Raw genomic sequence first — 17,877 nt, forward strand, 5'->3', positions numbered from 1 at the left:
GACCTGTGTGTGTTATCCTGACAACTTGGGCTGTCTGTACGAGGCCTGATTGTATGTTTTATTGGACTAGGGACAAATGATATGTAGTCATCATGAAATTTTAATTTTGTAATTTTATAAATGTAATGTTTTTATATCTTGGATTTGTTATATAGGTATAAGATATTCTGTTACTTTTTATGAAAACTTTTATCTTAAATTTTAATCAATGATAAATTTGAATGTATTATGCTAGAGACAAGTTGTATTATGATGTAAACATGCATTGTCTTATTTTATNCCCTTTTGGAATCCATACTGCTCTGAAAGCAATATTTTATGTTTTACGATATGATCATTGAGTCTTCTAAAAATTGCTGTTTCAAAAACTTTTGCAAACCCAGTTATTATAGATACTGGCCTGTAGTTACTTATAACAGCTTTTTCCCATTTTTTGTATACAGGCTTAATAATTGCATATTTTAATCTTTCTGGATACAGACCCATGGTTAATCACGTATTAATTACATAAGTTAGAGGTTTACTAATTTATCTGCACAGTTTTATAATTTTATTTATTATATCATCATACCCTGAAGAGTTCTTTGCTAATTATACTAATTATTTCCTCTTCTGCAACTAAATTAAGATTCATATCTGCAATACCATTTGGGAAATGGGAATGCAAGTATGACATTGCAGTATAAACATTAGTTTTCTTAATATTAAGATTTTCTGTTATTGATGTGAAATATTTATACATATACTTTATACATCAGTTGCACAGCCTTTATTGAATAATTCTTAAATATAGTACACAACTAGGAATCTATTAGGAGCTGGGAAAATCAGTTGGTATAGCAATGGGTTACAAAATGAATGGCTGGTGTTTGATTCCTGGCAGGGGCAAGAGATTTTCCTCTTCTCCAAAGTGTTCAGACCAGCTCTGGGGCCCAACCAGCCTCCTATCTAATGGGTACTGGGGGCTCTTTCTCACAGGTGAAGCAGCCAAGGTATGAAGCTGACCACTCACCTCTGTCTAGTGCCAAAGTCAAGAATTGTGGCATTATACCTCCACTCTGCAACACGTCTTCATGGTGTGGTACTTAATTAACTGAACATAGGAAGAACTTTACCTTTTACTAAAAGTCTATAAGAACAACTATTTTATGTGACACAGAAGAAAATAAGCTAACTTTACAGGTGACTTCTAGTGGCTCACCTAATACAAGAGAGAGTAAGTAAATAAGCCATAAATGGAAGAAAAACAACTGTTATGGATGTAACAGGTTTCCTATGTGTATCACTAGGTAGCAGCAAAGTCCAACTTCATGACAGTCTATGTAGCAGATGTGCATGCACATGTTCAGAGGATGTTTTTCAGTAGTCAAAATGGTGACCATGCTTTAGGGTCTGCTACTGCAGAGCAGCGTTCTGTTGCGCAGTTTTCTTTCTGTGGACAAAAGGACTCTGCAAAGAATATTCATACAGAAATGTTTCCTGTTTACAGTGGGAAGTGTCTGTCACATAAAGTGGTTCACAACTAGATGGCAAATGTTTCACTGACGACGAAGAGTTTGAAATGGAGAAGCAGCAGTAGCTGAGACAACAGTCAATAGACTTCTATGCTGGGGGTTTCAATGCACTGATAGAGCAATGAGACAAGTGTATCAATGTTGGTGGAGGATATGTTGAGAAATAAATGCTTTTTCCAGGTTCAAATATCACGTGTATTATATTTTATATCTATTTGTGACCTATGTACTGACTCTCCCTCATAGAACAGAACAAGATATGTTCCCCTCTGGTACAGATTACTGAAAAATTTTAGTACCATCACAATTCTGGTCCCTCTTCAATCAGTAACTGCCACTTGTGCAACAAAAACAAACTCCGTGGTTTCAGTCCGCAAGCGAACTATACCAACCGAGCAACCGCCACTTCTCAGTGAAGTTTAGTGCCAACTTTTGCAGATAGAGGGTGTCATGTGGTCAGCGTAATGAATCCCCACGGACATTAATTTCCGTTTTGTAGACCAGAGCCGCTATTTCCTTGAAATAGCTCCTCAGTTATCATCACAAGGCTGAGTGGACCCTGTTCCAGACCCACTACTTCACAGTACACAATACTTCAGTATTGTCTGTGAACTTTGCATTACTACTTGTGGCTAGTGATATACATACAGAAGTATAAAAGCAATATCTGTATCAATCTACTGGTTCTACAGGTATGGTGAATGAGTCAGAATTGGCTAGCACTCCTGCTACATATACAGGAGATATTCAGTTAAAGTCTTTGCTGGAGACTAGCTCTATCTGAAAAATAGGACATATCAGCTTCCTATTATAGCCTTACTCACTACTGATAATCAACACTGCCATACTTTTTCACATGGGAAACCCCAAGAATGGAGAATTCCATTAAATGAAACACGAACTTACCAATGCAGCAGGAATAAGAGGGCATATTTCTAAAGCACAAATTTAAGTAACAAGCCCAGTTCTTGTTTACACATACATGCATCTCCTTTTCTGATGGTCTCTCGGTGAGGTGATGGTGATCCTACCGAAGATTTTGGTACCAGAGTCTCTTCAGCAGGTAAATTCTTATAGCTTCTTTTGGCTCCTTCATTGTCCATAACTTGTGTTGTTGCCTTGAATACTTTACTCAACTCATTATCTATAAAAAATGGATGGCAATATAAGCTTTAAATAAGATCAAATATAACAAATTATAAATTATAAATCACTCCGTCCAATGTGACCGTAAGTTTTTACTACATAGAAACTTAACACCCTTACATGTTTCGGTCTCTGTGGACCATCTTCAGAGGGCAAACATCACTACAAATAGGAAACCACTATCACATAATTTGTTTACACGCAAAGTACGTACACTTATATGTTACAACACAGAATAGAACATTTCATAAACACAGCAGTTTCCTGGGAATGTAAGTTTTAAAAAATTGTATAAAATTCCTTGATGCTAATTATGATAGCTATGATAGCTAGTGATATCCAAAGACCGATTTCCAGCACAACTTCTTTACCAAACAAGCTTATGTGGCAGAAATGCTACAGACTTGAATTTAGGAAGATACTAGGCCAGCAGCTTGTGTTCCTTCTCCTTAAAATTACTATACACAATTTGCCATCATATTCTCCATCTAATTATTCACTTTGTCTGCCACTTAAAAAACCCAAGGATTTTGTAAAAACATACATGGTATCACCAGGCATTCTCTGGTCAGAAATAAAAATTTAATGCAGGAATACACATGATACACGTTCATTACAAATTCGAAACTACAGTCATACCCTGCTTTTCGATAAGTAATACAAGGCGGTCAACACTTTGTTTTGCAAATCCAATAAGACTACGTCGTTCTTTGGGAGTGAGAGATGGATTTCCAAGCGACCAACCACTATCTGCATCTTGCTGGAGAGCTGCAGCTACAAGGGCAAGCCCTTCTAAATATTTCCGATATGCCTCCTGAAATACAAAATTTTCATAACGTCAAACTGACATTGTATTTACGTAACCCTCGCTTGTTAACTCAAAAATATGATCTAAATTTACTTTCACAAAATGTTTTCCGTTCAAATACCCACCAAATCGTTATTCTTCTGCTCAAAATCAATAGCTTTACGGAAACTATTAACTACTCGTCTTCTAATGTTTTCTTCACTCATTGTGTATTAAATTCAAATGATGAAATAACCTCTTCCAATAACGGATGACACATTCTTTCTATGTCTTTCAAACAAAAACCTCGCCCACTATAAAATTCAAAATTGACAAAACTGACATATAACCAACACAACTACATTACTTTCCCTACAAACACACGAATTACTGCTGGAATACTCTGTAGTCCTAAGCGTCCTGAGGGAAAGTTTAGTGTACGTGTTGTCGGTGTTCGTTGAATGAAAAGAGCGAGGACCGGTGAGGACGGAATCAAAACAAAGAAGACAAATAATGGCGTCCAATATAGTTAGCACTGGTGAAAGGCTACTTGCCCTAATTGATGACATAGAATTAATTTCAAAGTAAGTGATTATTATCATGTATTTTATGAAGGTGACAACGGCTCGGATTTCAGATGTTAGAGTATACGCAAGGTTATAACAACTAGTATATTGGTACTAGGTGTTACCCTGTAAGAGTGGAATGTTAATGAATGTGATGCCATGTAGTAAGATAGAAGTTTAATGACGCTTCGGAGTCGCGTACTTCCGTCATATTAAAGGTTTTGAGAGTAAACCAAGGATCAAATCGATTTCTCCATGTTGCTTGGTTTACTCGTAACACCCAAGATTGAGTACATGCTTCCGAAACGTCGGTAAATCACCAGATTACTGGCCGTCACGTCCGAAAAGACAATTTTTATTACTATGAATATGTAAGTAATTGCCTTTTATTATAGGGAATTAATTGAGAACACCATTGCACAAAAACATCAGAAACTGTCAAGCTCTGAGCATTTTTTAATTACTGAATTACTTGTGGCCAAAGACAGTGAATTGAAGGAGGTTCTTAAAATGGCAACAGAACAAGCCAAAATTAATCACAAGATGGAATCTTTGAAAAGGGAAGTTGAGAGGCAAGACCAGTACATCCAGCAACTTCAGCGGCAACTAAAGGAGGCAGAACAAATTCTTGTAAGTGAATACTACGTTGTATTGTATTGTGATCCTCATGTGAATACAAGACTTAAATGTTATATGCTATACAATTTTATATACCTCGTATGTGTTACACTAACTGATGGACTATTGTCATCATGATAGAATGTAACTTGTGTTTCCATGCATTGGTGTATCTCCTTAAAAACTGGATGTAAGGCTGTCGCTGCAGTACAGATGAAGCATGTGGCTATTTGGGGTGGCATAATTTTAATGGCAGCACATTTTACTCAACACTTTGTGGACTGGTGGCATATATTTATGCCCAGCGCTTTTAAACATGGCAGACCATTGGCATATTTTTATGACTTTAGGACACGTTAGATTGTAACACATTATACCTTTCTCCGGCGCCACCCAAATAAAATGACTACTACGTAATATTATTCCAGAATGTTTGCTTAGTAGGCAGTAACTTGATCTCACTGTTTGGGTACACCTTCTAAAGGAAAATTATCTTTAACCCTTCAAGCTCTTATGTACCAGGCAGGAAGTTAGTTGCGCAATGAGTCAAGGACAGAAGCAGTTGAAAACCAAGCAATAGCTGACTTGTTCTCCGACGTGCTATCTGACGTGAGCTATTTGACATTCCTTCTGAGACGTGTAGTGATAGTGATTTGACAGTGGCAGTGGCAGAGGACAACAAACAATTGTGGCTACAGACAATATAAGTGAAAGTAGCTCCGACGAAAGTGCAGGTAGAAGGGGAATGTTTCCAGAAATATCACACTCAAGCACTTATAGAAGCATTGGTAAGTGTTCTCCAAAAATTTTAGTTCATAAAATTAATTAGGATATTTTATATTAATGTTTAAAATGAACAGTGCACAAGTTAGGGTAGTGGGTTAAAAAATGCCGGTCCCCAGAGTGATTTAAATATTTAAATTGCTGGTCCGCAAAGTGTTAAGAACCATGGAATTGATTTTGATAAAATTTGATATGAACTATGCCACATTATAGTTTCTTACTGTAGGTAATAATGACATGGCAACTGCTCAAACTTGAGACTGGAGTAGTACTGGCACCACTTTCAAAATGCAGTAATCACAGGAACCATACAGACCAAAATTATATTTAATACAATTCTTTATTGGGATCCATCATAACACAACAGTGAAACAGTCTAGGTCAGGCATGTCCAGTGTGTCGATCGCGGGACAATTTTTGGTCGATCTCATAGACCTATAAGGAATTTATATGTGAAAAGCATATAAATTCACTTGTAATATAATATGATTATATTCATATTTTGAAGGGAATATACATGTTAAAGTAGTCTGTACTTTCAATGTATGTTGCTGTTACAACAAACATCAGATGTGTTGTTTTTACCAATATTTTTGCTTAAAGTGAGGTACAACGATAGGAAGGGGTGGTAGATCACTGGCAGTTTTGACACTAAAAATTGATCACAACCTGTTTGAAGTTGGACATGCCTGGTCTAGGTCAACATCACATTAGCTACATGTTTCAGCTTTTAAAGCCAACATCAGGCAAATACATGGTTACTGAACTCACACACTGTTGAACTGCATTTCAATGTGACAGCAGAGCTGGATGCTTGACAACTATGTTACACTATAATAATACAAGGTATAAAAATACAATAAAATTATAAAATTATTAGAAAACAAAAGTTATACAATAAAGTATGGTTAAAATTATTCATGTGTTTCATATTATGAAGTCAGTGTTACAATCTTGTTATATTCCAGTGGACATATAGCAGTATATTCATGACTTGTACACATATAGTTAACTGCTTGGAGGCCTGTGGTATTGGTGTATTATTATTAGGTATTAATTGTTTGGCTGGTGCCTCATTTTACAGTGTATTTTTTTCACTTTGGTGGGAATACAGATTGCAACTCAATCCATATTGAATAGTGTGTGAGTTCAGTAACCATGTATTGGCATGATGCACAACAGGATGCATCCAATGAAAATTGTACTTAATGTCATCAAGGCTATTCAGAATGACAAAATGCAAAGAATTCACGTGGAAACTCTGCAGCTTTCCAGTTCTGTGTACCTTTAGTACATTAATGACAAGAAAGTGATGAGTAGGGAGAAGTGTACCTTTTAACTGAAGACCAGGAAAAACATCTGTAGTATCTATGAGACCTAGGAAAGTCCCGGTGTCTGCCACATCAGCCAGTGAAGAAGTTATATCTCATATTGCACACCAAGAGGTTCCGGTAGAATATCAGATGGTAGGACACAAGTAGGTGGGACCTCAAGTAGGCAAAATAAAGCCACCATCACGAGAAGCGAGGATTTTTTATTTCAGAATTAATTTCAAATAGACAAAAGCACACTGCATTTGAACACCGAAGTAATCAGTCGTGTAATAAGAATGATGATGTAAATAACCTATTTACGATATTTCTTCAAAATATTAGGAGACTAAAAGGGAAAATTAATGAGTTAATGATATCTTTATTAAATGAGGAACCCACTGTAATTTGTATGATAAAACATCATCTAACGGACTATGAAATGGATGCTTCACATATTCCTAAATATAAATTAGGTGCAAGATATTGTAGGAAGAAGTTAAAAAATGGTGCTGTCTGTATAGTCATTCAAGATGATCTCAATTTTACTACTATAAATCTACAAAAATATTGTAAGGATCAAGACGTGGAAATTGCAGCCATTCAATTGAAACTTAATGAGACAAGGGTAATTATTCTATGTATATACAGAGTCCCAGCTGGCAATTATGACTATTGTTTAAGCAAACTGGACTATATACTTAATTTTCTTCATAGGTATAACTCAGAATTTATATTACAATTTTCTTCATAGGTATAACTCAGAATTTATATTACTGGGGGACATAAATATTAATTATCTAGAAAATAATAATAATAGGAAATCAAAGTTAGATGACATGTTAAATACTTATAATCTAAGGGATACTGTATATTTCCCTACAAGAACTGACAATAATTCAGCCACTTTGATAATGATATATTTATTGATAACAAAAGAAATTATACCATTAAACCATGTATTAATGGACTGTCTGATCATGATGCACAGCTCATAATGTTTAAGAATATTACTGTACCTAATAATATATTTGGATCTATCCTTGCTAGAAACATTAATAAAAATAATATAGCTGAATTTAAAATGTTATTAAGTTGGGAACAGTGGGACAATATTTTTGGCAATAATAATGTTAATAATATGTTTAACACCTTTCATAGTACTTATTTAAGATGTTTTTGTGCCTGTTTCCCACAAAAGGAAATCAAATATAATATTATTAATAATAAGTGGATTACAGAAGGGATAATGACCTCATGTAAAAGATAGAACTCTTGTTATTATGCAGACATAGTGATGATTTAAACCTTAAAATATATTATAAACGATATTGTCAAATATTATCAAAAGCTGCAAAAAATCATATTACTATAGAATTATTCTTAATTCTGATAATAAAATGAAAAGTACTTGGAAAATAATAAATGAGGATAAAGGGAAAATAGAAAGGGATAAAGGTATTCGTTCCATAACGGTAGATAATGAAGTAATAATGAATCAGAACAAAATTGCAAATGCTTTTAATAAACACTTTCAATCTATAGCTGATTCTGTTATATCAGATAATAATAAATATATAAGCTCCAATTCATCCAGTCCAATCAATTATTTAGTGAGTATGTTTAGTAGACCTTTTACTAATTTTACTTCTACTTTAGTGTGCCTCCACTTATGAAATTGAAAAAATTATTAAATCGTTAGAGACTAAGAACTCAAATGGATATGATTAAATTTCAAACATAAGGTACCTGCCTGTGCAATGGATGAAAGTGATGAGTGAATGTGAAACGACGGGATCGACGACCGCTGGACCATGGAATTGTTCAGGGCGAACAGTCTCAAGAAGGGAGCAGATGTAACGGCCAGAGAATAGTCTCTGCAAGAGGAGTAGCTGGACAGAAAGAATACGCTGCAAGAACAGCCTTCACAGAAAATGAACGGGGATGCACCGTTAGGCTATTCAGGACGAACAGCCTTAAGGAGGGAGTAGTGTGACATATTCGCTCTATGCAGGACACCCCCTCCCCACCCCTAACACTTGACAATAATAATAACATGAAATTCACCATTTATAATTTCTTCACTTAACTGTATTTTTCCTGATAGATTAAAATTTGTCATAGTTAAACCACTATTTAAGAGAGTGAAAACTCATAATATATCCAACTATAGACCTCTATCATTGTTGATTTCTTTTTCTAAGATCGTTGAAAAACTCATATATGCAAGACTTATTACTCATATTGAAGCAAATAATCTGTTGGTACACGAACAGTGTAGTTTTAGGACACACTCCTCAACAGAGAAGGCAGCTTTTACACTGATAAATAATATTTTAACTGCTATGAATAAGAAGTTAATGGTGGGAGGCATTTTTTGTGATTTAAAAGGCATTTGATTGTGTTAACCATAAAATATTATTGGATAAATTGGAATTCTATGGATTTGAAGGAAAATTCAAAACACTTATTGGATCTTATTTGACAGGTAGATAACAAAGAGTTGTATTGGGTAACAGAATCGACAGTAACAACTCATCCAAATGGGAAACATTTAAATGCAGTGCTCCACAGGGCTTGATTCTTGGTTCCGTGTTTTTTCTGCTTTATATTAATGATTTACTTACTTACTCATGGAGCTGAGCCCTTCTGGAGGAGCCGCCAATTCTGCAGCTACTCAATTTCCCAGCATTTTATGGAACCCGGAGGTTCAATATTAATGATTTACATAAAATAATAAATAGAAGTAATAATATGACACCAGTATTATAGTAACTGATACTAGTAAGTTAAACTTTGAAATAAATCTTAATCATACCTTCAAAGATATAAATACATGGTTTAATGCTAATTTGCTTACCTTGAATTTTAATAAGACTCAATATGTCGAGTTTCAACCTATGAATTATTATATCACTACTCAAATTAACTGTGATCAGATAAATTTAACAAATGTGACTGTGACAAAATTTCTGGGATTAATTATTGATGACACTCTTTCATGGAAACAGCATATTGATTATGTTATTAATAAAATTTCCATTGCATGTTATGCATTGAGAAATATAAAATATATTGTCCCTTTAGATATGTTAAAGCTAATTTATTTTGCTCATATACATTCTATCATAAGTTATGGTATAATTTTTTGGGGTAGCTCTTCTTGCGTTAACAAAGATTTTATATTGCAAAAGAAAGTTATTAGAATGACAACGAATTCTAGACGAAGAGAGTCTTGTAGGGACATTTTTAAGAATTTGAAAATAATGATGTTCTACTCTCAGTACATATATATATTCATTACTTTTATACACAATAATAAACATTTATTTAATTGTAACAATGAGATTCACAAATACAAAACTAGAGCCCTCAGTAATTTATATTTACCTGCAGTTATCCTAACAAAATACATTAAAGGTGCATACATATCAGGTATTAAAAGTTTTTAATCATCTTCCTCAAACAATAAAAATGTTGGCTACTGATGTGAGAATAATAATATTATGAAAACGTTAAATAGTTCCGTCCAGTGTGACTGGTTAAGATTTTTTTTTCTTATTTCAATTATTCATGCTCTAACATGTTTTGGTCTTCAGAGGGACACCTTTACATCAATACAGTTAGAAGCCACTATTACTACAATACATGTTCTAAAAGTTAAAGTATATACATACAATATAAATAATATACAATTGGGTGTAAAATCTAAAGACTTTAAAACTACAGCGGCTGTTCAAATACATTAAAATATAATTTATAGTTAGTGTAATAAGATTCTATTGGAATTCATAAACCAGGCTGGTTCATGTTGTCTCTCTTTTCACTTATTGAGTCAATAAGGTTGTTCTGTATTCTGTTCAATAAACCTGTAAATACTATACTGTTCTCAAGGTGAACATTGAGTTTATGATCATATTTCCTCAACAAGTGTACTGATTCCACATAATTACCTCGGTCGATAGAATCCACGCTTTCGTCATGACCACGGAGGCCAAGTTGCCACTTTCCTAAATGGCAGGTGATATCAATCAAGCATTTCATTATTTCTCTATTTTCTTTCACATTTTCAATCTGCTGTAGTATCGTCAGGTGCTTTTGATTGTCAAGTTGACAGTCAATTCGAGATTTCCCGAGCATAACAAGTTGCATTGTTGAAATAATGTGAGTCTGAGAGTTCTCATGTCATTTCAATGCTTTATGAAGGTTCTTGATATCACCAAATCCAGTCTTGTTTCATACATTTTTTTCATTGAGAAACAACAGGCCTGGCCAACAAAATAATTTTCCTATATTACGTCAACCGGTAGCCACTCTGTTTTAGAATACTGTTCAAAATTAAATTTCCTCACACATAATTTGGTTTGTGCTTTTAAGTTCTGGCAACTTGCATGTTGGTCATCCTCTTTCTATAATTATTTTCTTTTCAGAAAAGTCCCTGCTATTAGTTTTAAAAGGCTTTCGATTGCACAGTCACAGTCACGTCTGCCAGCATTCATTTTATCTGTGTCCTGTGCTTGTAGTCTAATCACACCCCTGCCCTTCGTACCGCAATATTAGACTTGCTTCCCTTAACTGCGGATGGCTTCTTTCTGATGCGTCAAAATATGATCACAAATACCATCTTACGCCATATAAATATGTATTTACAATATTTTAATGAAACTTAATGTTACCTATAACACCCAAGAAGACTGAAATCACACATAAACAGTTAATTTTCACATAACCATCGAAAGACCACAGTCCTTCGCTTCCACATCACAGGCATTACCCAGCAAACCGAAAGTTACTTCCGTACTCACTTTGTGTGAGACGAATTCTTACGGAGTTTAACGAAGGAAACTTGGTCCGTCCCACCAAGCAGGGTAAGGTAGGAGGAGGAGGAGGCATGTGGCCTTGAGCAGGAACAAGCGCTAAATGACAATAGTCAAATCCTTATTACTCAAATTGAATTATTTATATATATGACTTCATTTCTTTTTGTTTCTTAACTATGGAAGTAATGCTTCCCTTGCACGCCACTGCTCTTATTATTTCTTTTTGATTGGGGCCGAATGTGTACCACCTTGTCGTTCTCGAGAAGAGGGTTCTGAAAATATATGCAAATACGTTATCATGGAAATGGTTTACAATACCAAAAAAGGGAGCATCATGAATATAGAAGAAAATTTTCATATATATCGCTTTAATAAGTGCAACAAATTGATAGTAGAACAAAAACACACAAAGGAAAGTGACAACCAGCATAATATGTTCGACTTCATAATACAACATCAGTACATGCCCACACTAATGTCACAGACACAAGGAGTATAAATACATGGTACAACACAACCTAGAACAGTAAAAACAACACAGCAGGCCACAAACACATACAGGACAACATTAAAGGTAGGACGAAATAAAAGGTTTTACAAAACATAATAGGATTGCTGAAATAATATAATATACCCATAATATATTTGCAGAACCCTTTTCTCGAGAACGACAAGGTGGCACACAATTGGCCCCCATCAAAAAGAAATAATAAGAGGGATGACACGAACCAGCTTGGTTTACAAATTCCAATGGAATCTTATCAAACTAACTATAAATTATATTTTAACCTATTGGAACAACCGCTGTAGTTGTAAAGACTTCAGCTTTTGCACCCAATTGTATATTATTTATAATGTATGTGTATATTTTAACCTTTAGAGCATGTACCGTAATAGTGGCTTCTAATTGTATTGATGTAAAGGTGTCCCTCTGTAGATGGTCTCTGAAGACCGAAACATGTAAGGGCATGAATAATTGAAATAAGAAAAAAAAATATCTTAACCAGTCCCACTGGATGGAACTCTTCAACTTTTTTAAAATATTTAATTCAATTAATATAGGTAATCTAAATAAAATTGTATTAATTCAAGTTTTATAGTAAGTTTTTTATAATTATGTTATTAAATTTTTACTTTATATTATTATTTATGTTAATCGATTAATGTAAGTGATTTTGATTATGTGACTCATGTAATTTTGTATATGTATCTTGATATACCTATTTTCAAAAGGACCATTTCCACATCCTACGTTTGTTAAAAATAAAAGATAAATAAAAATAAAGGAAATGGATTTGTAAAAGATTGTGGATCTGAGACACATGCAATAACAATGAGTATAGGTGGATTTCACAATTGTCTGCCAGTCCATCATGCTTTTAAGGCACTTCCATGTGTAGTTAAGGTCTGAAAATCAGTTCATGCATGATTGGAAGTGACCGTCAATAAAATCTAAAACTCAGATGAGGTGATGAGTTTTCAAGAGTAATTTTATTAGCGTTGTTCTATGATTTCTGTTCATTTACAAGAAACTTATCTTATAAATCATGCTCTAACTGTCCTGGTTATAACTTCTCAGCATGGACCACATAGAAAACACCATTATTCTATTGTTGCTTGCATATTCATTGCCGCAGGAACTTGTTTACCAAGCTGTTGCCCAGAAATGGGTTGCATAATACCATTTATTAAGAATCCACTTCCTCAGCAACTGGTGTCATTTCATGACCATTACCCAGCAATGGATCTACATGTTACAATATAATAAACAATTTTGTTGTACTGATACTAACCTTTCCATGCTAAAGACATATATATATATATACATATGTCCTATGAAATGTTAGTTTAAGATAGGTTAGGTAAAATTCTGTTAAATTAGTATTGGTTAAGTTCAGGTATGGGAGCTGCGATAGCTTAGCCAGGATAGCAACTGGCTACTGGCTGGATGACTGAATGGCTGGAGTTAACTACCAGTAGGGGAAAGATTTTTCTCCTCTCCACATCATCCAGACAGGTTCTGACGCCTACTCAACCTCCTGTTCAGTGGGTTCCAGGGCAGGGCCTCTTTCCCAGCGGGTAAAGCGACCAAGGCGTGATGCTGACCACTCACCTCCAACATGTGCCGAGGTCAAGAATACGTGGATCTATACATCCACTCCTCCATACGTCTTCATGTCATAGTGCTTAATTAACAACATGGACAACTTTACCTTTTAAATTCAATTACAGACATACATACACATCCTTTGGCATATCTTTAGTCTGAATTACTGAAAGAAAAACACTTAGCATGAAAAGGGTAAATGTGATATTAACAGTATATAAGAGATTCAGATAATGGGATTTATGACTGTTGTGATGTCTGTTGCAGGCAACTGCTATATATCAAGCTAAACAAAAACTTCAGTCCATAGCAAGAGCCAGCAAGCGACCAGTGCCTTCAGAGGACTTGATCAAGTTTGCTCATAGAATTAGTGCATCTAATGCTGTGTGCGCTCCACTGACATGGCAGCAGGGTGATCCTCGGCGACCATATCCAACAGGTAACATTGCTGTTAATGGCTCCAAACCCAAATATGAAGGTTATAACAACTAAAGTGTTGAAAGCCATATGAAAATTTAGTGAGCATATCATGTCTAACTTGTACAGAAAAGTTGTTTCACAGCCTGCTGCAAGTCACTTAGCCAATCCAGTAGAACAGACACACATTTCTTGCTCCGACTGTTTTCACATGTGATCAGACATACAGTACAATGAACAAGCCTGCAGACTAATAATTATAAGCAAAACCCACCAAGATCACAGCAGGTGCTGGAGATGGTTCCTCTTGTGCATACATTCCTTGCATCTCCATAAAGAGTTCACATTTTTATGTGTATTTTCCTTTTGAAAAACAGAACATACTTGAAATATTAAATCTAGATCTCTTTTGCAAGGCATGTAAGTGATTTTCCAGGGGAATGTTCAAGCCTAGCATAGATTCCATCAAATTTTCCTTCATTGAGCACTGGGTTTTATGATTCGTTTCCTTTTTCTCCGGTAACAATCCTGTCTGGCTAAATGTACTGAGATTGTATCAATAGTTCATTATTTTAAACCATATTGTCCTGAAATTTATGTAGGAAACTTTACCTTACTTTTCACATGGGTATCAGCAGGCACATAACATGTAAGCTTCCTTTGTCATGGCTGTTCAAAGATTTGTTGGGGTGATACTGGCCTGTCAACTACATCACAAGTCTGAGCACACTCACGGAGAATGATATGACTAACTTGTCCCTTTTGCCCAACCGAATTTGCAACATGGTGTCAGATGACCTATCTTTATTTTATTCATATCTCAGCCAGAGCACTGAATATCCTTGCTAAGTTTTTGATGATTTTCCACAGTTCCTTCTGTCAGATGTTGGGGAATGGTAGCTTGTAAAGTAAAGTAAAGCTATCCCTGTAACAGGCCGTGAAGGCCCATAGGATTGTCAGACGTTGAGGGCCCCACATTATCTAGACAGTCGGCTCAAAGATGGTGGTAAGGTTGTCAGCCTTATGTGCCGGCTGCGCTTCACTCCCCAGGAAAATTATTTAATTAATTCCTGGTACTCATTTCTGTTAGAGGCTGAGTCAACCCCAGGGCCATAGTGCAGCTGGAAGGATTAGGTCAATTGAAGAAAATCCAGTGACCTCATTGGGGTTTGAACCCGCGACCTTCCGGCTTGTAGCATAGTGCCTCAACCAACTACGCTACCACAGTAGACCAAAATTTCTTTCTTCTATATCTCTCTCTTGGACATGACTTTCTTATAATTTTTGAAGAGAGAAAAAGATAAATTACCGTACCTAAAGCAACATTTTTGCTCTAGATATTGAAATGCGTCTGGGATGTCTTGGTCGTTTAAGCGATCTACCAATCAATGGTCATCTTCTGCAGCAGCAGAACAGCCTTACAGATCTCCACAGGACAGGCCATCCACCTGGATCAGGTCAGTTCTGAAGTCCTTATTGTATGTCACAATATTTTATTTGACTAATGCCTCCAGCTATGATCTTCCTGGCCTGCCTTGTCTCTTTTCATCTCAGAAAAGGTGAAAAAACAATTTTGGAAGTATGGGCAGCTATGAGGTAGACTTTGGTACTTTGTGTAAAATGATGTTCATATGTCCAGCGATTCTGATGTTTTTAGAGCATGCATGTTTGTGTGCATGTGACTTCTTCATGCATAGCAGTCATACAACAATTAGTGGGTGGGTGTTTTGGTTGTGAAGGACATCCCTGAATAAACAGATGATTATGAATACCAGAGGTTATGGAAGTATATGAGATAATCTTTAATTTCTGGTTGTAGATAATATTAAGGACGTCAAGAACACTGAGTTACTCTTTGCTAATTTCATCTCTCTTAGATCATTGTTTCTCCACCGCCGGGCTGCAGCCCGGTACTGGGCCTTGGCATCAGTTATACCAGGCCCTCATCTTATAAAAAAGAATTTACCGAGCCGCAGTTTCACAATGGTTGATAACCACTGCCTTAGATAACCACTTGAAAATTGGATAAATATTGCCATACCAACATTAATTATTTTAACCATAGTGCCACATTTATACATATATGTAACTGAATTATTTTCCGTTATTATAAATACCTGTTAGAACAAGAATTTGTGTTAATTTTATAAATTCTTGTTATATTGAGGGTATGCTATACTTATCTGTTAACTTTATATATATACATTCCAACATGTTTGTCAAAGCTGAAAAAATTTTTTAAATGTGTTTTCAGCAGTGTTGTCATGTCATGAATGTCATGTGATTTAGAATGAGATCCTACTGGTATTTTATTTTCAGGATTGTGGAACTGTGTTTTAGCCATTGTCACCTTTCCATAACATTTTGTGAATGTCAGTGGAATTTTTCTCCATATCTGAAATAAAGTCATTATCATTATTTCAGAGCTTCCTGCATCCCAGCAGAACCAGTTTGCATGGCATCCATCAGGTGAAATCCACATGACAGTGGGGGGACAAGGTAGCGTTTCTATGGATACCAGGAATCACACTACAGAGGATGTAGAAGTGATGTCAACAGATTCTAGCAGCAGTTCCTCAAGTGACTCCCAGTGATACATTTTGGAAGTTGAAAGTAGTCATTCTGTTATTATAATAAATGTGTACATAATTATCTTGTATTTTGTTGGGAGAGAAATAACAGTATCTAATGTGTTGAAGCAAATATGAGAGTCTGGAATTCAGAGACATGTTTCAATGAGGAAAATATAAGTTTGGATCTTGTAACTTCAGTTTTATTTCTATTTAACTTGTAAAACTGTCAATAAAGATGATTTGGAGTTAGTATTTATTATTTTTAGCCTAGTTGTCATATTTTACATAGGCGAGTCAAATGAAAACCTTAAATATTTTTTTGAGTATTATTTATTGTGCACAAGTGGTGCAAAGCTGTATCACTTTCAACATAATCTCCCCCACGCTCAATGCAAGTCCTCCATGCATGAATTCCTTTAGAAAAAATTCTTTTAACTGTGCTACAGGGTATGATTGACAGACTAATTGAAATTGGAAGGTGCTATGGCATGGAAATGAATGTGGAAAAAACAAAAGTAATGAAAATTTTGAGACAGCCAACCCCAGTCACAATAAAGATAGACCAAAAACAACTGGAGAATGTGAAATGTTTTAAATATTTGGGTAGCTTGTTAATAGATGAAGGAAGGTGTACTTGTGAAATTAAATCTAGGATTGCCATGGCAAAAGCTGCATTTAGCAAGAAGAAGAATCTTTTTACCAGCAAATTGGACTTAAATTTGATAAAGAAACTAGTGAAATGATACATTTGGAGCATGGCTTTGTATGGGGCTGAAACTTGGACACTTAGGGCAGTAGATCAGAAACACCTGGAAAGCTTTGAAATGTGGTGTTGGAGAAGGATGGAGATCAGTTGGACCAATTATGTGAGAAATGAAGAAGTGTTATTTAGAGTCAGTGAGCAGAGGAATATCCTACACGAAATAAGAAATTGGAAAGCTAATTGGATTGGATATCTTATGCAGTAACTGCCTTCTAAAAGAAGTTATTGAAGGAAAGATAGAGGGACAGATAGAAGTGACCAGAATACATAAGAAGATGCTGGATGACCTTGGGGACAGAAGAGAATATTCTCATTTGAAGGAGAAAGCTCTAGATCACATTAAGTTGAGGAACTGTTTTGGAAGACTGGACCTGTCGTCTTGACAGATTACTGATGAATGAACTCCACGTGGTGTACTTCTTCATCAGAATGGAACGTTTTTCCTCCCATTGCTTCTTTGAGTGGTCCAAACA

The 17,877-nt window shown here is 35.4% G+C and overlaps 2 protein-coding genes across 2 annotated transcripts in view; one reads left to right on the forward strand and one right to left on the reverse strand.

The window, feature by feature from the left end:
* The window catches only part of LOC111869478 (VPS9 domain-containing protein 1), a 23,121-nt gene extending 19,345 nt beyond the window's left edge, over positions 1-3,776 (reverse strand). Inside the window, exons 1-3 of the mRNA XM_023861047.2 lie at positions 3,594-3,776; positions 3,300-3,474; positions 2,497-2,658 (exon numbers count right to left, since the gene is read on the reverse strand). Of these exons, the coding sequence (XP_023716815.1) occupies positions 2,497-2,658; positions 3,300-3,474; positions 3,594-3,674 (418 nt within the window). The 5' untranslated portion in view covers positions 3,675-3,776. The remainder of the gene's footprint in view (positions 1-2,496; positions 2,659-3,299; positions 3,475-3,593) is intronic.
* Positions 3,777-3,890: 114 nt separating this feature from the next.
* On the forward strand, positions 3,891-16,900 carry LOC111869480 (mediator of RNA polymerase II transcription subunit 4). The gene is made up of 5 exons (XM_023861048.2): positions 3,891-4,031; positions 4,409-4,643; positions 13,919-14,090; positions 15,406-15,525; positions 16,493-16,900. Exons 1-5 carry the CDS (start codon positions 3,961-3,963, stop codon positions 16,660-16,662), a joined length of 768 nt encoding a protein of 255 aa, XP_023716816.1. The 5' UTR covers positions 3,891-3,960; the 3' UTR covers positions 16,663-16,900.
* Positions 16,901-17,877: the final 977 nt, after the last annotated feature.

The sequence above is a fragment of the Cryptotermes secundus genome, unplaced genomic scaffold (assembly GCF_002891405.2).
Source record: "Cryptotermes secundus unplaced genomic scaffold, Csec_1.0 scaffold1866, whole genome shotgun sequence".
Taxonomy (NCBI): domain Eukaryota; kingdom Metazoa; phylum Arthropoda; class Insecta; order Blattodea; family Kalotermitidae; genus Cryptotermes; species Cryptotermes secundus.